Genomic DNA, 27650 nt, shown 5'->3' on the forward strand with positions numbered 1-27650 from the left:
CCGCCCTCTGCTGGTGGTGGGTGTGCCCGCAGAGTGTAGAGTGCAGACTTCGGCCCTTCCAGCAGGCGCCCAAGGGTGATGGAGGGGGTGGGGCCGTGTACCTCAGCAGGCAGCCGAGACTCCTCCCAAGTCTCTCCTTCTTTCCCTCCTTTTATCCTCCCTGAGACCCCTGAAGCCAGGGACAAGCGAGATCTGCGTGGGTTTCCTTCCCGGGGGAGGGAGTCCGTCTGCTCCCAGGATCAGCAGGGATGGTTCCTGACGGAGGGAGGCACTGGCACACCTGAGCCTCCTGCCCCAGCGCTGGGTCTCGGGCCCTGCCGGCCTTAGTGGTCCTCTACATGGGGAGCAGGTGACAGCTGCTCTGAGCCCTTAGTCCCACCCCAACTGAAGAGCAGGGCCCTAGGCCCACCCAGCAGAACCCGCTCAGCCCGACAGGTGGTGCAGCTGAAGGGGGCCTGGCAGTCTCTTCTCCCACGGGGCGGGCGGCAGGTCGGTCGGATGCCTGGGTTCTGCCACTCACCACCCACCGTGTGGCCTTGGTGAGATGCCCTCTGACCTCCATTTCCTCGTCTGTAAAACGGTGCTGACAGTTAAACTCTCACGATGCAGCTGCAAGTATTAAATGAGAGCATTTGCCCAGCGTCGGGCGTGTATTCAGTCCTCAGTCAAGGTTAGTTCCTGTCTCCCACCAGGGCTCAAGCCCAGGAGGAGAGGGGGCTGGTCTGTCCCCTACAAACCTCAGTGATGGGGCTCCCCGCCTCCCCTTGACCCCTTTCCACTCTCTGGCAGACCCTCCTGAAGTCTCCCCTCCCTTCAAACTCGGGCAGGGAGCCGTGCAGAAGGATCCGCCTAAGTCTGCGGCCGGCCCGGCGGGAAGCCTTCGTGGTCCTGTCCATAAAAGGCCTTTCCCGCTGGTTCCGCAGCAGCGAGCCCCGCCCGCCCGCTCCATCCCCCAGGCACGCGGGGAATGCTCGGGCAGCCCTGGCAGAATGCTCCAACTTGGTGTCTTTCCCCAAATATGGAGCCTGTGCGAGTCGCTGGGGGGCCTGGGGTGGGGAACGGAGCCTGTTTCCTCCAGCAGGAGGGGCCGGGGGAGCGGGGGGAGGCTGACATCAGGCTGACATCACCGCCGAGCAGGCCTTTAAACCCCTCACCCAGCCAGCGCCCCATCCTGTCGGTCCAAGTCCAGACAGAGCGGAGTCCTTCCTGCACCTCAGAGCCCTGTGAGTGCGTTTGCCCCGGGCTGGAGGGAGCGGGCCGGGCCTGGACGGGTGGGGAGCCCACCCTCGGGGCAGTGCACCCCTAATCTCCAGGTGGGAGGTGGTCCTAGCGGATGGTGATGGCGGGAGGCGTCTGGAGCCGCGCTGCTCACTGGGCAGCTGGGCTTATTGAAGTGCCCAGGATGCCTGGCTGGTGAGGAGGGAGCAGAGAACAGAGCAGAGCGGGGCAGAGGGGGGTCGGCTCTGCTGCCTGTCGTCTGGGTGGGGGGTGTTGAAGGAGGTGTGAGTCACTAGTGCTGGGGAGCAGTGACCCTTGGGGGTCCCCGGGGCTGAGCAGCCTGGAGAGCCCCGTGGCAGTGGGAGGGGCGCAAAGCCCTGGATTCTGAAGCAGGCAGGGTGCAGGGTGCAGGGCGCAGGCAGAGGTGAGGGCTGATGTTCTGGGTACACAGCTCCTTCCAGACACTGAGAGAGAAGGCACCTCACTACAGGCAGAGGGTGGGGCCCGCACTTCCGGGAGCATCCAGGCCTGGGGCCCTGGGCTCCCCTCTGGGTCTATTGAGAGTAGCAGTGCATGGCTCTTCTCTGCCCCCAGAACTTAGACGAGCCTCTTCTCCTGCCCCCTGTGCCCAGGGGGTCTACAGGGGCTCGTGCCTCTGAGCTGTGTTTTCCTTTGAGGAGGGGAGGCTGACAGAAGCCGAAGGGCAGGGGCAGGAAGGGCAGGGGCGCGAAGGGCAGGGGCGGGAAGCCCAGCGGCAGACTGTCCCGCCTGCCATCCCAGGAGCCTTTGTCTGGACCGTCCCCTGGGTGCGGCGGTCTCCCCCTCCTCCCAGCCGCTTCAAGGCGAGGCTGGGCAGGTCTTTATCCAGGTTTCTTGGAGCGCTGCACTAGCACACTTTTCACCAGGAGGCGTGTGTGCATGTGTGTGTGTGTGTGAAATGCATGCACCGCCCCCCGCCCCCCCGCCCCGATTCTGATCAAAATCCACATTTGTCTCTAGATCGAAGGGCTGCCACTATGTGACTGGCCACCTTGGCTGGCTGTTCTGAGTCTCCTGAGACTATAACCTGGGATGGGGGGCGCACACTCTGCTCCCCTGCTGTCCTCACCCCCAGCACAGTCTGGGGTGGGGGGTGGATTCCAGAGGGCAGGGCAGCCCTGGCCGGTGTGGCTCAGTTGCGTTGAGAGTCCTAGGTTTCCCGGTCAGGGCACATGCCTGGGGTTGAGGGCTTGATCCCCAGTAGGGGGCATGCAGGAGGCAGCCAATGTTTCTCCCTCTCCCTTCCCCTCTCTCTAAAAATTAATAAAAACATTTTTGTGTTTTTTTAAAAAGAGGGCAGGGCATGGGAAGACGGTGAGCCTGGACCACAGTGGAGCCCATCCCAGCCCCTGGGATGGGGTGAAGCTGAGATGAGGGAGGAGGGAGGCCGGGGGCAGGATGAGCTGGGATCGCCTGTCCTTGCTCACTGGGAGTTCGGCCAACAGGGCTTTGCCCAGGAGCCCTTGGTGATGAGGGAGCAGGGGCAGGGGCGAGACACAAAATAGTTTGGGGAAGGGAGGGGGTGTTTGTAGCCCAGAGCAAAGCTTGGGTTCTTTGGCATCACTAGTGGAGAAGGGGGGGGCGGTGGGAGGGCGGGGGGGGAGGGGGGAGTGGGATGTGAGGGAGGTGCTGAGAGAACCCTGTCCTCAGAGCGGCCCCGCCCTCACGTTACAAATAAGGACACAGGAGAAAAGTGCGCTGCCCAGTGCCCAGAATGAAGATGCATCCTCCACCCCATGCTTGCTCTCCCGCTCCTTTTGAAGAGGGTGGAGGCTGTGAGGCCGGAGGGACAGCCGCCTGCCAGGTGGTCCCAGCCCCGAGGGAGCTGCACTGCCTTTGCTGCGGACACGCGTGGGCCTGGGGAAGGGGGGCAGGAGACGGAGTGTGGGGTGGGGTGCGGTGTCGCCTCCACAGAGGAGGGTGTGGAGAGGGAGCCGGGGAACAGGCTGACCACTCATTCCTTGGGCCACTCCCTCTTTCTCAACCTCTGACCTCCCTGAGGCCAGGGCACGGCTCAGCCTCCTCAGCTGGACTCTGGGCAGCGCCCCAGGTTGATACCTGTGGTCAGGCCAGTTGAGCAGCCAGACCCACTGCTCCTGCGGCCTCCCCTCCCCTCCCCTCCGCGGGCTCTCCCGATGGGGCTGCACGGGCAGGTCCTTGGCTCTGGGGCGTCCCGAGGACTCTGGCTTCGTGGTCCCTCAAGCTGCTCCTGTGGTGTGAGGACCTGGGCACGAGGGAGAGTCCAGGGCACCAGCTGCCCTGAGGGAATGCAGCGCCTTGGCCCCAAGCCCCTGGGCGCCCTCTTTCCGGCCCTCGAGGCGGGGAGGGGGAGCCTCTTCCTGTAGCCAGGGGCAGGGCTGACTTGGGTAGGAGGGCCCTCTGGGCTGGGGCGTGGAGTCTGCGGGGAACCACCTCACACCTGGCAGGACAGACACCTGCTGGCTTCTTCTGGGGCCACTGGGGCCTCCTCCAGAGGCCTCCACAGGTCCCCTGTGGCCAAAGAGAGAGCTCTGGATTGGGGGCTGGCTCTCAACCCCAACCGAGCCACACGGTGTAAATAAAGTTTTATTGGAACAAAGCCATGGTCATTTGTCTATGTCTTGCCGAAGGCTGCTTTTGTGGGACAATGGCAGAGACCATATCGCTTGCAAAGCTTAAAACACTTATGTCTGGTCATTCACAACACAGTTCACCCAGCCTGCTCCCGACCGCCAGACCCGGTCTCCTGCCCCCTGGTCTCCAAGGCTGGAGGGGCCCCGACAGGGGAGGCCTGGCCCAGAGGGGCAGAGCCAAGAAAACCAAACCAGGGAGCAAGGGGAGAAAGACAAGGGTTTAGGTGGTGGGCACAGCTGGTTCTGACCCTACCCTCTCCCCTCTCTGCCTGGTGCTAAGCTCTCCCCAACCATGGCCAACAAGGGACCCTCCTATGGCATGAGCCGCGAGGTGCAATCCAAGATCGAGAAGAAGTACGACGAGGAGCTGGAGGAGCGGCTGGTGGAGTGGATCGTGGTGCAGTGCGGCCCGGATGTGGGGCGCCCGGATCGCGGCCGCCTGGGCTTCCAGGTCTGGCTGAAGAATGGCGTGGTGAGTGGCACCTGGGGAGGGGTCGGGCTGTGCCATTCTGTCAGTGTCCTGGGGCAGGCACCCCGAGCCGAGTGCCAAGCCGTGTCTCTGCCTGGCAGATCCTGAGCAAGCTGGTGAACAGCCTCTACCCCGACGGCGCCAAGCCAGTGAGGGTGCCCGAGAACCCTCCCTCCATGGTCTTTAAGCAGATGGAGCAGGTGGCTCAGTTCCTGAAGGCAGCTGAGGACTACGGCGTCACCAAGACGGACATGTTCCAGACTGTTGACCTCTTTGAAGGTACAGAGAACAAGGGGGGGAGGAGCTGGGTGAGGACGGGTGGCTCAGGCAGGTTCCTTTGATGGAAGCAGGAGTGGGCGGTACAGGGAGACCACAGCACACTCACAGGGGCACACACACCAGGGCCCTGGAGCCTCGAGGTTCCGCCGTGACCTTGCCCCGAGGTTGGCCGTCTTTCTGAGAGGTGAGGCGGGGCCGCCTTGGGAGTCCTGTTTACAGGGCCCTGAAGTGTGCCCGCCCGCCTTCCCACAGGCAAAGACTTGGCAGCCGTGCAGAGGACCCTGATGGCCCTGGGCAGCCTGGCTGTGACCAAGAACGACGGGCACTACCGCGGAGACCCCAACTGGTTTATGAAGTAAGTGGCTCCTCCAAGTGCAGGTCTCTGCATGCGAAGGGGGCGGCCTGGGCTCCCCGATGGTGTGAGTGATTTGGGGAACAGATAGCCAGGGAGGGACATGGTCTAAGAGGGGACATGGGTCCCTAAAACTATTTGACACTTCCCTTCCTACCCTCGGGGCTCAACCAGCCTCCTAGCCTGAGGGCCAAGCTAGATGAAGGTGGGGGGGGCGGGGGGGGAGAGAGACACGACCAGGAGGGAGAGGGACCAGGCCAGGGAGTGGCAGAGCAGCCAGCAAGCAGGCCTGGGAGTGATCACCGGCCGGTCCCTCCTCTAGGAAAGCCCAGGAGCACAAGCGGGAGTTCACGGAGGGCCAACTGCAGGAGGGCAAGCACGTCATTGGCCTGCAGATGGGCAGCAACAGAGGGGCCTCCCAGGCCGGCATGACGGGCTACGGGCGGCCTCGGCAGATCATCAGCTAGAGGGCCAGGCCAGCCCCCAGCCCGGCCTCCCCACTCGTCGGCTGCAGCCTCCCTCCTCGCCCACCTCCCACACCCGAGTTCCTTCGCCCCAGCCAGCTTCCGGGCTCCGAGCTCCATCACTGAGCACAGGGGACTGCGCTTGGGCAACTCGCCCCACCCCTGAGCCCGATTCTTCCTCTGAAGCACTGCTCCCGGCCTTCCCCAGCTCCCCGCCTCCTCCCCGGTCTCCCCCAGCCTGGGCTGTGCAGGAGGCTGGGCTGGGACAAACCCACCGTCCTCCTAGCCTGCAGACGCCCATTGAGGGAGACCCAGCCCAACCTCCCCCTCCCCCTCAAGTTTGCTGGAATATTTTGGGGGTTGAAATTCAAGGTGAAAATATACATCAATCTTTTCTCAGGCCTGGCTGGCAGTTTGATTTGCCCTCGTCACTTCCGTGTGGTTCTGGGAAAAAGGGCATCTGTGAGGCCCTGGCCAACACCCTCTGAAGAACCCCTCCCACTGCAGGGTCCAGGGTGCAATTCTCAGAGGACCAGGCCATGGGAGAGGAGAGTAGATCTCGGGGCTGACGGGGAGGAGCTACTTGGCAACTTGCTTAGCAGAGAAGAGGAGATGGGAGGGGGCAGAATTATGTGGAAGTTTTTTATTTGGAAAAGCTGTGCAGAAAAAACTCCACAGAAGTTGCTGTGACAGGAGGAAATCAAACCTTAAGTGTTAAAAAAATGAGTCAGCCAACCAGCTCAGAAGAGGGGGAGCCAAGAAGGGAGTCAGAGCTGCTGGCAGACAGCTGGCCTTGGGGCAAGGCCGTTCCCTGAGCACTTTCCGAGGAGGACAGGGCGGCTGGGCTGGGTGGCAGTGGCCGCACCCGACCCAGTCCTGTGCAGACTCCCCTGGAAGCAGCAGCCGGGCCAGGCCCTCGCTGGCTTGGCCAGGGGCATCGTCCTGACCCTTCGGGATGAAAGGTGGGGATGGTGAGGGAGTCGGGGGTTCAGGGGTGGCTTCTGATTAGGGAGACTGAGGCAATGGCTTGAGGGCCGCGTACCGGGTGCAGGGACCACAGCCACACCCGTATGTCCAAGGTCCAAGGCTGAGGCAGGAAGGGGAGGACAGTCTGCTGGCTCCGGAGGACAGGATATTCCGGGCCCTTCCAGTCCCCACCTCTGCGCCCTCTCCCCAAGTGACTCCAGGGATGTTTCCGCTGGGACGCTCTTCTGGCTACGGCAGGTCCCTTCTCACGCCTGCACAGGCGGGCAAGGATCCGTGGCCGCACCCCTGGCCAGGGGAAATGAGGACGGAGGCCTGCCCGGAAGGGACGGGCCAATTCCATTTGGTCCTTCTCACCCGAAGTTGCCGGTTCAGGAAGGTCCTGTGCTGCTGCCACGTTCTCTGTACGCTACTCCGGCGCCCCCTGGAAAGCCGTGCCTCCCTGAGCGCAGTCAGAGGAGCTCTGGAGCACCTGCTCCCAGGGCTCCCGGGACTTGGGAGCAGCTGCCAAGCTCCCCGCAGGGGAGGAAGAGCCTGTGCCAGGCTGAGCTGCTGTCGGTCAGCACATCTGCTCCTCCCTGCCCTGCAGGCCTGGGGCCGGGTCATCCGCAGCGATGAGAGGGCCTGTGGCCTCCGCCTCCACTCCCCCAGGGTCCTTGCTGCTGCAAAGTGGCACTGACTCCAGTTCGGCCCCCTCCTCCCTGGCTTTTCGGCTTCTTTGGGGCCCGAGGGAGGGTCCGCTCCGACAAACTGGGTGAGAGGCCACATTCCTCTGGCTCAAGTAGACTTCCAGCACGTAGTACACAGTCCAGAAGGTGGCAAAACAGCCGACCAGCACCAGGGTCTGGGGGAATCCCACACCTACGTTAAGGACGTTTCCCAAGACCCGCAGCCTTTCCTAGCCCAGAATGCTGAGCTCAGAAAGTCTCTCTCCCACGAGGGTCTGCCTCTGCTGCCCCAAACCATTCACCTACATACTAGGAAGTGCCAGCTGGCAGGGGGACAACCCTGTCTTCCACCACCTTGCCCATCCCTCCAAGCTCTGCTCCCCCCCCCCCCCCCGGGAACCCCCCCAACCCCTTTAGTTGGAGGGTTATCGAGCACCTTGAGGGTGTTAGGAGTGATGGTGTAACCCAACTTCCTCGGGAATTCTGAGCCCAGGAGGGCAGGGCAGAGTGAAGCCGTCATGCAGGTATTTTCCACTCATGGCGTCGTCTAAGAGTCTGTGGAGAAGGAAAGACAGGCTGTCCAGTTGAACTTGGTCCCATCTGCCCGGCCCGGCCTCCCCCTAGAGCTGAAGTGGGAGGACGCAGGATGGGTTCCCAGGGAGGTGGAGTGCCTGAGCAGCCCCCTTCCCTCTGTACCTACCTCTGTCTGTCTCTGATGTCCACCGGACTCCACGCAGAGCCATACAGGGTCAGCTGCCATTGCCGGAGGGTGCCGGCCGGGAGCGCCTCATCTCCTAGGGCAGCAAGCGAGGTTGGCCGTGAGCCGGGCCCTTGTCGGCCACACAGACAGCAGAGCTCCTGCCATGTGACAGGGCTTGGCCAAAGGAGCTGTCTCGTGTCCACTGAGCCCAGGGTTCTTCAGATCTGCCTCTTGGGGTCCCCTCAGGATGGAAGGGGTGGTGAAAGATGGTACTCCAAAGCAGAGAAGTTTTGCCTCTCTCTCTTTTTTAATCCTCACCCGAGGACATTTTCCATTGATTTTTAGAAAGAGTGGAAGGGAGGGGGAGAGACACAGAGAGAAACATCGATGTGAGAGAGACACATAGATTGGTTGCCTCCCGCAAGTGCCCATCAGGGCCAGGGATTGAGCCTGCAACTGAGGTACATGCCCTTGACTGGAATCGAACCTGGGACTCTTCAGTCCACAGGTCAACACTCTAACCACTGAGCAAAACTGGCTAGGGCTTGCCTTTGTCTCTCTCATATTTTGAGATTTCAGCTGTGGTTTTGCTTGGGAAAAAAAATCCTTCTACTAAATCAAGGGCTGAAACCACCAGTCTAGAGGACACCTACCTGGACTGGCAGGTGGGAGGCTGGGCTCAATTTCCTGTCTCCTCCCTGAAGCGGTGGCCTCCCACAGCCACTGCACCCCTGCAGGTGGCCCGGTCTCCCCAGAGTTACCTGCCTCGGGCTGGCGAAGGCAGGCTATGTGCGAAAGGGCTTGAAATGGGTGTCAACAAGGAGTCTCTGTTGCTCCCCTGAAGAAAGCAGACCAGCCACTGGGGAACACGAGAGTCAGCACAGAGGGCACGTGACACCAATGCCAGTTCTGGACGGGGCTTGCCTCTGGTCTGCCTAGCTGGCTCATGGCAGCCCTAGGCATCCACAGGGACCATGTCTGTGGACCTGGGAGGCAGAGGGACCAGACGGCAGCCATGACAGCAGGGCCCGAGGGAGGGGGCAGGCTCACCTACATCCCTGACCACGAGTCTGTAAGACCCTCGCGCCCTCTCCCCCCAGCAGCGCACAGTGGAGAAGGTCCAGTCCTCGAAGCCGCTGGGGTCCCTGGGGGAAGAAGAGAGTGGAAAATCTGGAGGCCTCGGAGAAAACCCTTTTCTCATGGTGGCAGCCCTGGAAGTGCGGCAGCTGTCGCCAGCTGTGAGGGAGGGAGGGAGGGTGCTAGGGGTCCCCTGCCCCTGAGCTCAGGGGTCTCATGCCCGCGTGCTGTGGTGGAAGAGGCAGAGGTGGGCGAGCACAGGCGGGGCTGGCAGCTGGGGTTAGGGCTGCTTTCTGGGGCACTCCCGAGCTCCATCTGGTTTCCTCATTTGTCAAACGAGGTGGCACAGGCGACCCCACATGGTCCTCGTGAGGACTGGAGGACACGGAGTGAAGTGCTGTGTCAGCACCGTAAGCACTCGCGTGAAGCCCATCATGACCGGCTGCCAGCCGCCAAGGGCGCCATGGGCCCAGGACCTCGCCCGTGGCCAGGTCTCCTGCCCTGGGAGAGGCCCTGGTTGCAGAGGGCTCAGAGGCGGCGGGTACGTACGAGTCCATGCTGCGGGGGGCGCCAATGAGGGACATCATGCCGCTGGGGCAAAAGAGCCGCAGCTCCAAGCTGCCACGTCGCGGGTGAGTGATGGAGACCGTCACGGCCACGTGCTCCAAGGTCTGCAGCCCCGACATCTCCAGGTCCGTCCTGCTGACTGAAGGGGGTCAGGCTGAGCAGCTGGGAAACCAGCCCCACAGACACTTATACCCACCTCATCCCTGCACACAGGGGCTCATGCTCATGAAGCCACACGGAGCACCCACGGCCACTCCGGGGCCTTGTGCACCAGGTAAAGGGGAGGTGGCGGCGGCTTTGAGGCCCTTTACACTCTGGAGGCTAGTTGGGGAGACAACACAGAAGACACAGTACAAGAACCAAACGGAGAACTTCACCAGTTCATGCATCCGACGCATAATTGCCCCAGTACTGCCTCCAGTTCAGGGCCTGCACCAGATGCTGGGAATGCAAAGGTAAGTCAGACATGGTCTCTGCCCTCCACCGGCCAGTGGAAATGCTAGGGCGTGAGGCACGCATAACTAACACCAGAACCCAGACGAGTGGGTGGGTTCAGGCACACAGATAGGAAATGAATGCAGGTTGCTAGAGGGTATTCTAGAAGGGAAAATGGCATATGCAAAGGCAGAGGTAGAAATGGTAGTTTCATAAAGAATTAAAAAAAAACTACTTAAGAAAATAAACTTCAAGGAAACGGAATAAAAAACAAAATCAAAAGGATATATCGTGTGTGATTTCATCTATATAATGTTCACGTGTAACATAACTAGAGATGGAGACCAGGCATTAGGGGCAGGCCAGAGGTGACAGTGTGGCCCAGTGGGTGACATGAGGGAGTGCAGTGAGGATGGGACTGCTCTCAATTGTGGTTGTGGTATTGGTTATATAAGGCAACACGTGGTAGAACTGCATATGCACATACACGCACACACGACTGCATGTCTAACTGGTGAAATCTAGATAAGCTATAAGCTCTCTGGAATGTACCAGTGCCATTTTCCTGGTTTTGATAGTGTACTCTAATTATTTAAGACATTAACATATGGAAAAGGGTAACTGGAATTTCCCTAACATTTCTTTGCAACCTCCTATGAATCTAAAACTATTTTAAAGAAAATGTTTTTTAAACAAACAAGCTGCTGAAGTAGAAGACGCAGTTGGAGAATATTGAGAGCCTTTCTAAAGCACCGTTTCCCCACCAGTGTGTCCTCGCAGGCAAGGCGGAGCGCCTGTTCATAAACAGACCGGAGGCGCTGAGGAGGGGCAAGGGACCCAAGACGAGAAGGGCTTTCAGAACTTATTTTAAACAAGCAAGCTCTATCACAGATTACTGGACAAGAATGGAGTTGTGTGCCCTGACCGGTTTGGCTCAGTGGATAGAGCGTCGGCCTGCGGACTGAAGGGTCCCAGGTTCGATTCCAGTCAAGAGCATGTGCCTTGGTTGCGGGCACATCCCCAGTAGGGGGTGTGCAGGAGGCAGCTGATCAATGTTTCTCACTCATCGATGTTTCTAACTCTCTATCCCTCTCCCTCTCTCTGTAAAAAATCAATAAAATATATTTTTTAAAAAAAGAATGGATTAAAAAAAAAAAGAGTGGAGTTGTGTGTTTTAAAAAAAGTGCGTAAGGAAGGTGACTCTTCAGAGCGCCGGGTAGGAGGAGTGGGAGTAGGAGGTGACAGGCCAGCTGAAGTCCCTGCCTTACTTATCCTAGGGCTGAGGTGAGTGAGCAGGGAGAGCTATGACTGGAGAAGAAGAGGAGAAGAGGCTGAGCCTCCGGGACACCGCTTTGTTTCCCGACCTGCTGCGGCCCCCTCACTGCATTCCCGAGGAGCGCACCCCGTTATCCACTAGGACACCGTGGGGACTGCCTCCTGATGCCATACTTCATGTTTCTTTACCTCCTCGGCTCCAAACACCTCTCTCCATCCCATGTCAGCACCCCTTCCCTGAGCAGACCCTGGGCCTTGTCATTACCTGGGACTCCCTCATTCTGAATGCTTTGGGAACTTTCATCGAAGCTTTTATTAGATAAGCAACACAAATTAATTGAAGACAAATTAGAAAAGTGGTTGAGCAAAAATGAAAAAAAAAAAAGCTCCCACAACTCTTGATAAGATGTTGGCAAACATCTATCTAGACTTCTCTGTGTGTGTGTGAATTTCCTTCAGTTCCATCTGTAAACTCTTCAAAGCCAATGTCCCACCTCCTCGGAAAGCAACCTCTGTCCTTCCACCTTCCTCTCTCCCTCCTTGACCCTTCACTGTCTTGCTGTTCAAGAAATTTATCCAGCTCTTGCTCCTAACCAGCTGGGACCCCGCAGCTCCTCTCCAACATCCTACGTACACTCTCAAGCTTCCTTCGCTTTCTTTGCCACTCACAGTAGCTATCTGGCAGAAATCCAAACTGGATCAGCCCAATTACCCATTTTCCTGGCTAGATTTTGCTTATGTCTTTTCTACTACAAATGAAAAACACAAACTAATAAACCCTTCCTCAACTTCTCACTTCCTTCCATCTACTGTTAAGAGCTTGGACTCTGGTGTGGCTCAGTGTTGAGCATCGACCTATGCACCAAGAGGTCACGGGTTGACTGCCAGTCAGGGCACATGCCCGGATTGCAGGCTCGATCTCCTGCAGGGGGTGTGCAGGAGGCAGCTGATTGATGTTGATGTTTCTCTCTTGATGTTTCTCTCTCTCCCTCTCCTTTCCTCTCTCTCTCTAAAAATCAATAAAAACATATTATTTTTAAAAGGGAGGAAAAAAATTTTGGACTTGAGCCATCCAGCCTGAGTTTAAATCTCAGCTCTGCCATTACTAGCTGTGAGAATTGGATTAGTTTCCTTACCTGTAAAATGGGGGTAGTAACAGCACCTACTTCATAGAGTTGATAAATTAGTTAATATACATAAAGTAACTAGAACAGTACCCAGTAAATGTTAAGATGATAGAAGTATCAGATATTATGTTTTATTTGCTATTAAAACTTCTTTAAAAGTATGTCTATATTCACTATGTCTACTTCTTACCTTTCCATTCATCCTTACCATTTTTTTTCTATTAAAAGAGTGTACATGGTGCCGAAACCGGTTTGGCTCAGTGGATAGAGCGTCGGCCTGTGGACTGAAAGGTCCCAGGTTCGATTCCGGCCAAGGGCATGTACCTTGGTTGCGGGCACATCCCCAGTAGGAGATGTGCAGGAGGCAGCTGATCGATGTTTCTCTCTCATTGATGTTTCTAACTCTCTATCTCTCTCCCTTCCTCTCTGTAAAAAATCAATAAAATATATTTTTTTTAAAAAAAGAGTGTACATGGTTTTAAAAGTAAACTGATTCTTTGAGAAATTTGAATATGTTTGAATGTATCCACTGTGGTCTGGCCTCCACTGTTCCTTTTTCCTTTTAATTTCATGTCTTTTTTAAAATATATTTTGTATTGATTTCAGAGAGGAAGGGAGATGAAGAGAGAGGGGGGGGAGAGAGAGAAGCATCAATGATGAGAAAGAATCTTTGTTCAGCTGCCTCCTGCACACCCCACTGGGGATCGAGCATGCAACCCGGGCATGTGCCCTGACCGGGAATCGAACTGTGATCTCCTAGTTCATAGCTTGACGTGCAACCACTGAGTCACAGTGGCCGGGCTCTTTGTCATTTTTTAAAATCCTCAACTGAGGATATTTTTCCATTGCTTTTTAGAGAATGGAAGGGAGGGAGGTGGGGGAGAGAGACAAAGAGAAACATCGATGTGAGAGACACATTGGTTGGATGCCCCTCTGAACTGAGCCAGGGATCGAGCCTGCAACCCAGGTTCGTGCCCTTCACCAGGAATCAAACCCGAGACCCTTCAGTCTGCAGGCCAACACTCTAACCAATGAGCAACCAGCTCGAGCAACAGTTTCTAATGATAAATCAGCGGCTATTTTATTGGGCTTCCCTTGTAAGTAAGGAGTCATTTTCCTCTTGGTGCTTTCAAGATTTTCTCCTTGTCTTGACTTTCAGCATTTTCACAATGACGTGTCTATGGATCTCTTTATATGGATCCTACTTGGAATCCAGTTCTTTGAGATCCCTGGGTGTGTAGGTGGTGTTCTTTAGTAAAACTGGGGAGTTTTCAGGCATTGTTTTTTTGACTCTCTTTCTGCTCCTCTCTGTGCTTTCTTTCTGGCACTCCCATTACACATATATGGCTTCACTTAATGGTGTCCACCATTTCTCTAAGACTCTTCATCTTCTTCATTCCTTTTTCTCTGTTTTTCAGTTTGCATTCCTATCAATCTATCTTCAAGTTCACTTATTCCTATTCTGCCAATTCATATCTGCTGTTGAACCCCTCTAGTGAATGTTTTAGTCACTTTTCAACTTCAGAATTTCTATTTGGTTTGTTTTTAATAATTTCTGGTGTTTTTTTTTGTTCTTTTTTTGTTTTGTTTTTTTAATATATTTTATTGATTTTTTACCGAGAGGAAGGGAGAGGGATAGAGAGCCAGAAACATCGATGAGAGAGAAACATCGACCAGCTGCCTCCTGCACACCCCCCACTGGGGATGTGCCCGCAACCCAGGTACATGCCCCTGACCGGAATCAAACCTGGGACCCTTCAGTCCACAGGCCGACGCTCTATCCACTGAGCCAAACCGGTTTGGCAATAATTTCTGTTTTTATTGATATTTTCTATTTGGTGCAACATTATCATCAAATCTTTACTTTTTTCTTTTGTTAATCCTCACCTGAGGATATTTTTTCCCTTGATTTTTAGAGAGAGTGAAAGGGAGAGGGGTAGAGAGGAAGGGGAGAGAGAGTGGGGTAGGGTGGGGTAGGGAGGGAGGGGGGAGAGAGAGAGAGAGAGAGAGAAGAGAAACATTAATGTGAGAGAGACATATAAATTGATTGCCTCCTACACATGCCCTGACTGGGGATGGGGATTGAACCTGCAACCTAGGTATGTGCCCTTAACCAGGAATCAAACCCACAACCCTTTGGTCCATTGGCCAATACTCTAACCACTGGGCAAAGCTGGCCAGGGCTCAAATCTTTCTTTACTTACTCAATCATGGCTTCTCTTATCTCTCCATTACATGCTTGTAATGGCTACTTTAAAGTCTTTTTCTAATAAATGCAAGATCTGGCCACTCTCACAGGCAGTGTTGTCAACCAAGAGTCCTACAATCCAGCAGTTACCCTTCAAAGACAAAAGCAAAATAGATACTTCTGGACAAACAAGGACTGAGAGAACTTGTTGCCAGCAGACCCACCTTATAAGAAATACTGAATGAAGTTCTGTAAGCTGAAAGGAAATGGTCCCAGTTGGCAACTCAAATCCAAAGAAAAAAAGAAAGCACCAGTAAGTGTAATTGTGTCCTTATAGAAGACAGTTTAAGTGAATAGTACCTCCTTCTCTTAACTGATTTAAAAAGCAATTATAGCCTGGCTGGTGTGGCTCTCAGGTTGAGCGTCAACCTCTGAATTAGGAGGTCACAGTTCAATTCCCAGTCAGGGCACATGCTGGGGTTGCGGGCTTGATCCCCAGTAGGGGGCGTGCAGGAGGCAGCTGATCAAGATTCTCTCTCATCATTGATGCTTCTATCTCTCTCTCCCTCTCCTCTCTTCTCTGAAATCAATAAAAATATATTAAACGAGAAGAAGCAATTACATACAATTGGTATACAATGTACATAGGAATGTGCTATACTTGCAACAACAGCACAGGAAAGCTGAGTGGGAGCGTGGCTGTATTGGGCTAAGAAAATGGTGACACATGGTAAAGTAGGCACCACAGTGTATTACTGTGTTTGTAGCCACAGATGTAATATTTATTTATTTACTTATTTTTTCATGTATAGGCGCCATGTCACAGGAAGGCCATAGTATTCTGCCGCCCGTGAGGAGTCAGCCCAAGTTGCTGTTACACAGAGGAGCTATTCTTCAGGCGCTCTGCTCTCTCCCCACACCCAAGCACAGATGTAATACTTGTAACACATCAAAGAAGTGGGTAAAGAAAACAGAGCTACATGGGAGTAACAAACCTGAAAAAGATTCTGCTTTGCCATGTTCATATAAAACCTAGAGTAGCCACGGCGGGGGCGAGACTGGGTCTGGAGTGCTTATGACGTGAAAGAGAAGTTCCCTACCCACTTCTCGCACCTTTGTCCTCCACTCCCCCGGAGCAAACACCTTTTATTGCTTTTAGTTGGTTCCTTCTGGGATCTACCTTCATGTTTCTAAGTAATAAGCATGTATGGCTATTTCATGGTTTATCAATAAAGGCACTGATTGTTGACTTTTGGTTACAGCAGATAAGGACTAACTTCAAGCCCACGTATTCTCCCTACCTTGCCCGCTCCTCTGCCTCCTCAAAGTAATTACATCACAGCTTTTGGTTAGAGCAATATTTTGTTTACCATACAATGACCTTAAAAATACCAGAATATGGGATTGAGTCAAGTATGTACAATGATGACATGTCATTTCCTAACTAATTTGCTGTTTTCCCCTCTAGAGTTAATAACTGACCTGTTTTTTGAACTTAAATTCACGTCCCTACCGTTACTTCTTGCCAAACTTCACAAAAGAACCATTTAACTCCTCTGGATACTATTCTTCAAATGAACAAACAAGTCAGAGGCTCCTCAATACCACCTTCCCACTGGAGGTCTCTCTCTGGACCCTTCTGGCCCGCTTCCACCTGCTGCATGGCTGTTGGGCTGGCACCTTCCTCTGCCTCCCACTCGGCTTCGCTTCCTCTCTGCACCCTCTTCCTTCCTCCCCCCCCCCCCCCCCTTGCTTGCGTTCCTTCCTTTCTAACCTTTTCTTCTCTTGGTTCCCTCTTCACTGCTGAGGAGCACATCTCCTAGCGCTTTCAGACCAACTGAGCATGAGAAGACTTACACGTCTGAAAACATCCTTCCTTATGCTGCCTTCCCGTATGGTTATTAGTTAGGCTGGGTTTATCGACTGGAAAAAATTTTCCTCAAAATCTGGGAGGTATTTGGAGCACTCTTTCAAACAGCCAGTGATCCCTATTACCTCTAAAAGCCAGTCGGAAGCTCTAACCATGGGTGGAGCTTTCCACTCAGTGGGCTTCCTTAGTGAACTGGACGGGGACAGGACTGCTTCACGAGGGGCCCACATATCAGTATCTGTGTGTCTTTTGATAAGGGATCATTCCATTTTTCTTTTTTTGTGTGTGTTAATCCTCACCCAAGGATATTTTCCCATTGATTCTTAGGGAGAGTGGAAGAGAGAGGGAAAGACAGAGAAACATCCATGTGAGAGAAACACATCGATTGGTTGCCTCCTGCACGTGCCCTGATCAGGGCCCAGGCCGGGGAGGAAGGAGCCTACAACCAAGGTACGTGCCCTTGACCGGGATCGAACTGGGGACTCCGGTCCACAGGCCGACGCTCTATCCACTGAGTTAAACCGGCCAGGGCGATCATTCCATTTTTCCAGAGAGGAAGTTTCCAGTCTCCTGGCTGCCAGTGCTCTGGGATCTGAGCAGCTGCTGGGTGGGAAGGGTCTGCCTCTCTGGGTCTCACCCCTGGGGCCCCTCTCCCCCTCTGTGTACTTCCTGTCTTTCACCACACCTGGGCCCCTGGCTGTGGAGAACGAACTTCCCAACTCCTGCCCAGATAAGGAAGGGCTAAGGATGGGAGGAGGTCCCTGTTTTCACTCTCACACCTCATCTCTGTCCTCTGCGGTGCACGGGCCTCCAAGTCCTTCCTGTGCCTTTGGGGCTCTGCAGTGTGAAGGGCTTGTTTCTTAGCATCGCCCTTGCAGGTATTTTGCTACACGATTTCCTTAGCCCTGCTCACTTCTCCATCCACTTCCATCTTCCAAAAATGTGATGCAATATCTCATCTGCTGTGGTCTCCCCTCTCCTCTTTGTCCTTGTGCTTATGCCATTTTTATTCCTTTATTCTTATTTTGGTGAGGTTTTGGGAGAAAGCAGAGATAAAAGCATGTGTTCAATTTGCCATCTTTAACCAGAAATCTCCTGTCCCACTAATTATTCCACCAGCTGCGGTCTAGCTCCTGCCCTTCTGAGCGCCTCAAACAGCATGTCCTCGTCCTCGTGGCCTCGCTGATGAGCCAGGGACACCTTCCGTCCTGGCCACGCCCTCTCAGCACCACTGTCCTCGATGCCTGTAACACCCTCCTGACCTTTCTCCCACTCCCAGGCGATTTCCTGTCAGTTGTCTTCTTCAGAGGCTCCTGGTCCTTTTTTATCCTTCATCTATCCGCCAACCCTGGGAATCTCGCTCTTCCCAGACTTTTTTCTTCCCTTTTTATGCTGGTGACTCCCAATCATCACCTCCAGTCTAGACCTTCAAACTTATTCTTTCAATTGTTTCCTGGATATAACCTTTAGGTGACACACAGGAGCCTAAAGCATAGCGGAGCCAAAACCCCTGCCGGTGCTTTACACCCCACCGCCCTTGCCGGATCTGTTCTTCCTCCTGGATCCTTAATATCATTTGCTGGCATCACCATCTAACCAGTTGCCCAAGCTAAAAACTTGGAAATCATTTGATTTATATATTGAAAAATATATAAAATAGTTATATAAATATATATTGGACATATAAATTTTCATTCTAGGAAACTGCAAACATATATAAGAGTAGAACGGATGGTCTCAACGCCCAAGCTTATTATGACTATCTGGCTAATCTTACTTCATCGGGGATCCCCACTGCTTCCCCTTCCCAGATTCTTCTAATGGACCCATAAGCCTCCTATCGTTTCATCAGTGAGGAGTTAGTACGCATCGCTAAAAGCTGAGGTCTTGGGGTCTCTCTGACTGCTCTCTCCCTTACTGCTAGCATTCATTGCTGACAATTTATCTCAAAGGCTCCCCTCAGACTTCAAGACACACTGGCCACTGGCCACAGGCCTGCTGCCTGCACTTTCAGATCTTCCTCTGCCCTCACTCCCTGCACTGCAGCCACCACAGGACCTGCAGTTCCCCGGAGATCCCATCGGCTGCACGTGTTACCCCTGCTGCCCGCCGTCCCTTCACCACCTCCTCTCCCAGCTAGTCTGTATCCTGATGCTTGTCATCTTGACTGTGCTGCCTCTGACACCCCCCACCGCATGGACTCTCTTCCCTCCCAGGCTGGGAGCTCTCTGAGGCAGGAATCATGTCTGACCCCTGAATCACTGAAATGTCATACAGTGCCTGGGACGAGGCAGATCTCACTTCTTTGTAGGGCGAATGAACCAATTAAGGACATGTCAGGGAAATAAATGAAAGGTTAAATTGAAGAAGAGAGGGCAGGTGAAGACCTGGGGAGAGGCAAGGGACACATACGGATTGAAAACTCCAGAGCCTAAAGTTTGGGAGGCTAGGGAACAGTAACAGCAAGGACAACAATGGGAGAAACTTGAAAAGCAGGCTTGCTTTCCAGAGGTGATAAGGAAAGCAGCAATTTCGTTCGTGTTAACGTCATGTATTGGTGGACTAGCCAACAGCACAGTGACTTAGGAATGGAAAAAGGAAGGGAAACAGCCATAGCATAGGGAGGAGAGCATGAGTATACAGAAGGGCTGTCAAAAGTAAATGACAGCGTCACGGAATGAAAGGGAAAGGGACCCAAAGAGCCCTGTGAGTGCTTGTCTGTGAGCATGTGCACACTGGGCATTTCTTTTTTGTACATATATATTTTTATTGATTTCAGAGAGGAAGGGAGAAAGGGAGAGATAGAAACATCGATGAGAGAGAATCATGGATTAGCTGCCTCCTGCACGCCCCACATTAGGGATTGAGCCCGCAACCTGGGCATGTGCCCTGACTGGGAATTGAACTGTGACCTCCTAGTTCAGCGGTTCTCAACCTGTGGGTCGTGACCCAGTTGGGGGTTGAACAACCCTTTCACAGGGGTCGCCTAAGACCATCCTGCATATCAGATATTTACATTATGATTCATAACAGTAGCAAAATTACAGTTATGAAGTAGCAATAAAAATAATTTTATGGTTGGGTCACAACATGAGGAACTGTATTTAAAGGGCCAGAAGGTTGAGAACCACTGTCCTAGTTCATAGGTCAATGCTCAACCACTGACCCATACCGGCCAGGCCAGGCATTTCTTATTGGTCCATACAGGGACTGGGTGGTTCTTATTGGTCTATACAGGGACCGGGTGGCCATGTGTGTGAGAACACTAGAATTAAATGAGTTAATGCATTAAATGAGTTAATACGTAGAACAGTGGTTGGCACATAAAAAGCACTCAGGTCTGGGTGGGTCATCATATTATTTAGCCTTTGGTAATAAGGGTCTTTTTCAACTCTTACCCTCCGACCAGAAGATCCCAGGGCTTTCTTTGCCCAGGATCTCGGGGAAGCTGTGAAGGCGCCTATCCTCCCTGGTAAGAGATCAGAAGAGATTCGCTCTAGGATTCCTGTGTGAGCGGCGGCAGTGAAGTCCTGAGCCAGCGGCCCTGTCGCGAAGACATGCTAGGAGGGCCCGGAACCTGGGGTGAGCCCAGAGGCGCTCTCGCTGGGAGAGTAGGACGAGCAAACAGGAAAACAAGGACCCCGGGCAGAGCTCTGAGAAGAGGCCATGGAACAAGGAGGTCAAGGACGGTGGGGGCACAGCGAGGCTGCCACAAGGGCCTCATTAATAGGGTCACAGCAACAGGTCGGAGGATGAGCTCTGAGCCAGCCCTGGGGTCCAACCAGGAGAAGATGAGGTGATGAAGTAAAGTGAGTGATGAAGCGAAGCGTCAGTGGTCGAGAGAAGGTGTGACACGAGCAGCAATGGCTTTAGATAATTCCTTTGAAAAGGTGACAGGCTGAAGGGTGGTGGGGACTTTAATGTGTTTCCTGACCGGTGAGCGAGGATGTGTGAAGGCAGGAGGAATCCGTGGAGAGGGTGGTTGGCTGAGAGGGAGGAGGTGGAGAAGGGAAGGAACAGGGTTCCCTGCCCAGGCAGAGGGCTAACCACACACTCAGACTGCCAGTAAGGATCACAGGTAAGTGCAAGTGGTGCTCAGGAACCTTCTATGAATACACACAGACTCTCTTGTGCTGTAGACAATCCCCCTGAACCCTACTCTCTCCTCCTCTCTAGTGGAGAGCTCAGAGGAATCCGATCTAAAGAAACCCAGGGCCCCATCCCTTCCGTGTCCTCCTGCCAATGGGAAGAAATAGAAACCTGTCTTGCTCTACAGCTGCACTGCCCAATAAGGTAGCCACTAGCCACACGGCTATTTGAATTTAATTATAATAAAGTTGTTCTTCAGTCCCATTAGCCACATTTCAAATGTTTAATAGCCTCCTGGGGCCAGTGGCCACGGAGCTCAGCACAGAGAACATGCCATCACTGCACAGGGACCATCCACACCACGGAGCTCAGCACAGAGAACATGCCATCACTGTTCCAGAGTCTTCGAGGCATTTCCCCTCCCTTCTACCTTATCCTGTTCAGCTCCCTGCGCGCCAGAAGAGTCCCTCTCCAGCCCTCACACGGAATCACTGGATCTTGGTGGAAAGACCTCAGTGGGGCTCCAGGGAAGAGCCTTCCTGATGGTCTAGGACAGTGATGGCGAACCTTTTGAGCTCGGTGTGTCAGCATTTTGAAAAACCCTAACTTAACTCTGGTGCCGTGTCACATATAGAAATTTTTTTATATTTGCAACCATAGTAAAACAAACATTTATATTTTTGATATTTATTTGATATATTTAAATGCCATTTAACAAAGAAAAATCAACCAAAAAAATGAGTTCGCATGTCACCTCTGACACGCATGTCATAGGTTCACCATCACTGGTCTAGGACAAACTTGCTCAACGTTCTATTAACCGGACATACTTCCTTCCGCCTCCTAGGACACACAGACGTGTGTCTTCTGTTGTCTCCTCAGGCTACTCAATCCCCACAGAGGGGGTGACACCCCGCAGAGCTCAGACACTAGCCGAGTCCTGCTGGCGGCCCTCCATGCTGACAACAGGCTCCACCAGCCCCATGTCCAGGGTCTGCATGCTCCGACTTCATCCTCTCTCCACTACCCCACCTCCAGTCTCCTCTGCCCAGGACAACCTGGTCTTTCGTGCTCCCTAACGACAGACAAGCAGTTGCCAGGGGAGCCTGTCAGGCATGCTGGGCCACAGCCCTGGGTAGCGGGAGCAGAGATGACAAAGCTGGAAAGGACCCTGACCCTCCCCTAAGTCAACCCCTCACCTGACAGATGTGACTATGGGCTACCGTGTTACCTAAGTGACAGGGAGCAGTCCTGGGGCGGGAGTTAAAGGGCACACACACCATCTCCAAGACACACGAGTGTCCAAGACAAAGCCTGGGTTCCCATGGGCTGCTCCCGAACTGCCCACCCTGGCCGATGCCTCATGCCCGTTCCAAGGTCCCTTTTAGGAAACATGCAGAGAACGGCAGCCACGGACCTCCTTCCACCTGGAGGGAACCAGGCACCCACTGACAAGGTCAGGGAGACTGGACTCCTCCCAGGGACACCTCCTCCGCGGGCTGCTGCCTGACCCTCCTTTCGGAGCTCCCCTCGGCTGCTCATCCTCTCATAGTTGCTCTGGGTGGATCACTTCCTGTGAGTTCGGGGTTCGAGTTTGGGCACAGCACATGACATGCTCCAATCTCCACAGAAAATAGCCAATAACTGTCAAATTCCACAAGGGACAAGGACGTCCCCGAGGAGCTGGAGCTGGAGGCGTCCCGTGGGAACTCTGGGAAAGGGCAGACACTCTCCTGGGAGGCGCCCAGCCTGTGCTCCACACCAACCACTGACTGACAGCCCTGGGGATGGTGAGACGGAGGCGGTCAGAGGGCAACCACAGCTCAGGGAGACCGTTCTCCTGTCACCCCCAGCAGGCCCGGCGGCTCGCTCTGATTAGCCAGGGTTGAGAATCAAAGAAATCTCAACTCCTTCACTTCATCCCAAGGCCACTGGGATGACGAGAGCTGCCTGGCAAGCTCTCAGCTTGGAACGCAAAGGAACATCTTTCAACTCATGCCTCATCTCCAAGCCCAACCCCGCTCCCCTCAGCCTTTCCCATCAGCCGCTCAGTGGCTCCTTTCCTCTCCCAGCGACTCAGGAGGAAGGCCTTGCTGAGGCCGCGGGCAGCTACTCAGAAGCAGCAACATGCCCTAAAATGGCCATGGACACTCCACAGGTTTGGCTGAAGCTCAGCTCCTGAAGGAAGGGGTAGAGCCCAGGGAGGGGGAGTTCCCCATCGCCCTGCCCCAGGATTAACCCCCTTCTGTGGACTACTCACCGTTCCACAGCACCTCCAGGGAGTGGGGGGACAGCGGGATAGCCTTGTTCTCTTTTAACACAGGGCTGACGTAGGAAGCTAAGTAGGGGACAGATGTCCAGATCTGTTAAAGGAGAAGGGGGGACGGTGGATGAACAAACAAGACTGGACTCTTTCTCTCTCATCCATTGATCTTCAGGGCCCAGCTCTCTCTCTCTTTCCTGTCCTCATCACCTTTCATTCCTGAGGCTCCTGCGACACCAGGGAGTGCTCCCTATGGCACCGAATCCAGAGCCGGAGGAAAGGCGTGTCCAGGTGGAAGATGAGAACCAGAGCACTGCGTCCCAAGGTGTACCCAGGTCCCAGCACTCCCTACAAATGCTCTGGAAACTTCAATGAACATGCTGAGCCTGCTTCCTCATTTGTAAAATGGGTGTCAGCTGGGATGAAGGTACATGAATGAATGAACGTTTATTCAGCACTTACAACGTGCCAGGCAATGGTGTCCAGGGTGGCGAACATCCGGCCTGTGGGCCATATAAGGCCCATGATATCATAAGGCATTAGGGGTGAGGTAATTAAATATTTGATCAAATATAGTAGAATAATTTTTTAATATATATATATATATTTTATTTCAGAGAGGAAGGGAGAGAGAGAGATAGAAACATCAATGATGAGAGAGAATCATTGATTAGCTGCCTCCTGCACGCCTCCCACCGGGTATCAAGCCCACAACCCAGGCATGTGCTCTTGACCGGAATGGAACCTGGGACCCTTTAGCCCGCAGGCCAACGCTCTATCCACTGAGCCAAAGCGGCTAGGGCAGCAGGCTAATTTTAAGTTGATAATTTTATAATGGCCCATGAATGATGTTATAAATATCCACATGGCCCTTGGCAGAAAAAAGGTTCCCCACCCCTGGTTAGGCAGTCAGCCCCTCCCTTGGTCATTCCATGTGGCTCCCTGCCCTGCCAACACCTGTTCACCTTGGCTGCGTTAACGAGTCTCCAAGCCTTGAGCAGGCCGAATCCGTGCTGGTGGCTATGGCTGAAGCCCGCCTCGTTGGTGACCCAGTCTGCACGGCGATCCTCATACTGAGGACAGAGGTCCCGATTAGTCTCCTGGATTTCCAAAGTGGTCTCAACACCCAGCTCTGGCCTCCCTGCTCACCCTGCTGCTGCTCCAATCCAGACTCTCCCACTAAAGCCACTGGTTATGGGTCCCCAAGGAAAGCTGCCCCATGATGTCACCACACCAACGGCCTGCTTCCAGAGAGGGAGCCAGGAGTCAGGCTCCAGTGAGGAAGCCCAGCCAGAGCTCTGCTCTGCAGGTAAAATGGCATCATCAGAAATCGGTACCAAGGAGTTGAGGTCTCTGGTGACGGACTCCCCACCCCTGTTCTATACACATGCGACTCCAAAAGGGATATGGCATCTAACACCTGGAACCTGGAGCCAGAACTTGGGGGTCTGCTGGTGGCATCTCACCTGGGTGGCTGTGAAGACAATGATGTGCTGGACATCACGCCAGGTAAGGCAGGGCCGCACCTGCAGCATGAGGGCTATCATGCCGGCTGCCAGAGGGGCTGCGGCTGAGGTGCCTGTGTGGCCCTCAGTGCAGCCTGTGCCCTTCTGAAGGTCCCAGTCAGTGGTCACCTGGGCAGTGGGACAGGAGGGCACTGGGTTAGACTGCGCTCACAGCACTGTGGACGGCAGGGTACAGCCTGGCCCATCCTTTGGGGGAGCTGAGTCTTTGACCAGCGGGAGGCTGCTAGCAGGTCCAGGCGAAGGAGACCTCAGTGCTCTGGGCCTCACAAGGACTCTCAGGAAAGCTGAGAAGGGCAAATCCAATTGAGAAGGGACTTAGCGGGGCTGGTTGTAAGGAAGGAGGTGGAGGCATGCGAGGCCTATGTGCCGGGGACAGTGTGCTGACTCCTGCTGCTCCAACGATCCAATCCCAAATTCCCCATCCCAGCCCCCACTCCCAAGCCTCCAGACCCCACAGCCATGCCAGACAGAGGAAGTGGGCAGGAGCTCCTGGGCCCGGCTGGAGCTGGGACAACAGTGACGGCACCATTCAAGGAAATCCAACTTGGCGGCTTGGCGATAGGAGCTGCAGTGACATCAGTGCGAACAAAGCGAGTGTGTTCCCAGGGACAGAGGTCACCCCCTGCCCACCCACAGGCTTGGGGTGGAGCCCGTGTCTACACTGCCTGCCTGACTGGTGGAAATTGACAGGACAAGCTGCCTCGCTACTCTGGGCCTGGTGCCTCAGGACGGCTTTTAGGAGCCCCTTCTCTCCCTTTGGTGTGAGCGGGAGGTGGGAGAGGGCGTGGGGAGGGGAGAGCTGCCTGTGGGGGAGAGATGGCATCTGTCTGGCTCAAGCTCTTTCTCTGCTGTAATGGATCCTGGAACCACACAGGGGTGAGCTGAGGAGGCCCTGAGAATCTCCGAGATGTGGCACGTTGGGTCTAGCACACTGTGAAGACCAGAGAATTTTCTTCTTCCAACCCTCTCTTCTGGGTCAGATACCAGGGTCCTAGCTTCTGCTAAGAGCTGCCCTTTCTCCACTGTACTCACTGCTTCCCTCCCAGCAATTAGAGCAGCTGCCAGGAGGTGTAATTTTCACCCAGACGCCGTGCACTCCCAGAAGGAAAGGAAGAAACTCCCAAGTTGTCCTCAATGAGTGGGAGGCCTGCTCTGTGCCAGGGAGCAGACGGATTGTTTCCTGTTAAGGAAACAGCCTCACAGTCTAGTGTGTGGCTGAGGTCTGGGAACTTGCCGCGGTGGCAGGAGGCCCAGGCAGCCAGAGCGAAGTCCAGGGAAGTGCCCCGGGCAGCCAAGGGGTGGTGGCATGTGCCTCCACAGCCTGCCCTCAAGGAAGACAGCTGCGCCAAGCTGCTCACTGACCAGGCACTGGCAACGGGCGCCTTCCAAGGCAAAGACATCCCAAAGATGGAAACTCGGCGAAACACCCTCTCTCTTCACTTCTGGACAAGTCACAGTTCTGATGGAAGGTGGAGCGGGGGTAAGAAGTGGAGCTGAGTTAGGAGGACCCAAGTCCTACCCCTCAGAACAGACTGATGATGATGCCTGGGAGCTCTACTGGTTCGGGGGTGGGGGTGGGGCGGGGGGGGGGAGTGGAGGTGGGGGGCGGGATGAGCGGTTCTGGAGAGTTCTGCCAGGGCACCAAGAGCACAGTATGTTCCTGCTCTTGTTCTGAGCCCAGTCTGGCCTGGTGGGGGAAGCGGTGCACCTAGACCCCCGCCTGCTGAGCAAAGCCTCTCTCGCTCTTTTACTTTAGTCCACTCCCTCTTCTCTTCTCCCCAGGGCACGAAGGGGGGGTCAACTGACCCAGAGCCTTGGAACATTGTGTTAACCAGAATCATTTACTGGCAAAACAAAACTTCAGTTTTGGAAAGGGAATCTGGCGCAGCAGGAGACCTCCCACCGGGCCAGGGAAATCTGATACCCTGGCTGCAGCCCAGCTCAGGCCAGGCAGGCCCTTCCCCTTTATTCCCTCTATTCCCTCCTGGGCAGCAAGGCCGCAGGGAGCTCTGGGAAGACTTGGCATAAGACCTGGGATGAAGCTGGGCCAGCCAGGCACAGGCACTAGGCCCTGAACCCTGTAAAGGCGCCCAGAGCTCCAGGCTCCACTCTCGTTCTCTCCAAGCTCGCGTTGCTATGGCCCCAGTTCCAGGCCGAGGGAAGAGCTCTCTCCTGGGCCCACAGAGACAGTCCCTGACTCCTTATCCTGCGGGTCCCAGAAACACAACCACTACTTACTCCGGGGAATGAAGGTGCCCAGGAGCAAGTAAACACCAGAACGAACAGTGTTTACATAAAGGCTGGAAAACAACGAACGATTTTTTAAGCCCGCAAAAATTAGCCAAAGCCCAAATTCTACCAAAGAAAGGCACTTCAAAGAAGTTCTGTCATCAATGTGACAGTCCTCTCAGAGTACATAAACTTAACTTGTAAGTTAAAATTTTAGAGATAAAAACCATTTTCCCAGATTATCCGAGCCTCAGCTCTGCCCTCCAGCAGTGGCCCCTCAGTCTCAGGTCCGCGATAGGGGGGCAGGGTTATGGGACAGGGGCCCCGGGGCACATACAATGCTCCTGAGCATCTTGTCCCCGCCGCTGAAGGTGACCGCCAGCATGGACGCACACTCCTCTGCGTAGAACGGCATCCGTCCGTCCTCATCCACAGCACCTGGGGGCAGGGCAGGGATGGGGGCTGAGACAAATGCCTGGTCATAGTAGAGTTAGTTACCTTTGAGTTACCAGTTGGAGGTGGTCCTGAGTTTGAAAAATGATTCAGTGGCCCAAGAGCCTCAGAGTGCCACACTCCTCACCTGAACAGGCCCGTGAAGTGGCAGAGGGTGTTCTGTGCCCTAAATACCGTTCTCCCAGTAGGCTCACCCCAGGGCACCACCGGGGACATCCCCTCTGTAGCCCCTCATGCACTCACACACTCATTCTCCTCAGCCTTCGGTGTCAACGGTGAGACACACACACACACACACACACACACACACACACACACACACACACGTAAGGGGTTCGGGCCACGCGGAAAAGGACAGTCTGATCTCAAGAAGCCTAAAGTCAGGGCGTAAGCCGGGTAAGAACAAAGTACCACTGGGCGGGCAATGCTGTGGTGGGAGCACAGGTTGAGGCAGGAGGCAGGTGGGCCATGGGAAGACAGCAGAACAAAAGCCTAACCAGCTGTGGTGGGTGCAGGCGGCAGGTTGCCTCCGATGCTGGGCTGAGAGCGTTGTCAGGGCACGGCGACTTCCAAAGAAGCCCGAGAGAAGGTTGAGCCCCTCTTCACTCTCTGATCCACAGGGAACGTCCTGCTCACACTCAGACACACAGAAGATGGGGCTTCCCAAGATACATTCTCCTCACCAGTGATCACACACTCATACAACGGGATAATGTACTCACCACAGAGGGACACATACACCAGCATACAGTCCTCCTCCCCACAG

General features: G+C 54.5%; 2 protein-coding genes across 2 annotated transcripts in view; one reads left to right on the forward strand and one right to left on the reverse strand.

Annotated features, from left to right (window-relative positions):
• The first annotated feature begins 1114 nt into the window (after positions 1-1114).
• Positions 1115-5835, forward strand: TAGLN (transgelin). The gene is made up of 5 exons (XM_006102955.3): positions 1115-1223; positions 4150-4341; positions 4440-4617; positions 4870-4972; positions 5292-5835. Exons 2-5 carry the CDS (start codon positions 4162-4164, stop codon positions 5434-5436), a joined length of 606 nt encoding a protein of 201 aa, XP_006103017.1. The 5' UTR covers positions 1115-1223; positions 4150-4161; the 3' UTR covers positions 5437-5835.
• Positions 5836-6061: 226 nt separating this feature from the next.
• Positions 6062-27650, reverse strand: part of PCSK7 (proprotein convertase subtilisin/kexin type 7) — a 31434-nt gene continuing 9845 nt past the window's right edge. Inside the window, 10 exon segments of the mRNA XM_006102956.3 lie at positions 6062-7261; positions 7522-7551; positions 7553-7640; positions 7786-7879; positions 8836-8930; positions 9412-9568; positions 22674-22776; positions 23642-23749; positions 24143-24310; positions 26769-26869. Coding sequence (XP_006103018.1) covers positions 6977-7261; positions 7522-7551; positions 7553-7640; positions 7786-7879; positions 8836-8930; positions 9412-9568; positions 22674-22776; positions 23642-23749; positions 24143-24310; positions 26769-26869 — 1229 coding nt within the window. The 3' untranslated portion in view covers positions 6062-6976.

Source organism: Myotis lucifugus, unplaced genomic scaffold (assembly GCF_000147115.1).
Source record: "Myotis lucifugus unplaced genomic scaffold, Myoluc2.0 scaffold_448, whole genome shotgun sequence".
Lineage (NCBI taxonomy): Eukaryota > Metazoa > Chordata > Mammalia > Chiroptera > Vespertilionidae > Myotis > Myotis lucifugus.

Bases quoted from the DNA above. Each gene is read 5' to 3' on its own strand.
- TAGLN (XM_006102955.3), top strand. From the start codon at position 4,162: ATGGCCAACAAGGGACCCTCCTATGGCATGAGCCGCGAGGTGCAATCC. The intron at 4,618-4,869 runs GTACAGAGAACA...GCCTTCCCACAG, and splicing joins GACTGTTGACCTCTTTGAAG to GCAAAGACTTGGCAGCCGTG. The intron at 4,973-5,291 runs GTAAGTGGCTCC...TCCCTCCTCTAG, and splicing joins GACCCCAACTGGTTTATGAA to GAAAGCCCAGGAGCACAAGC.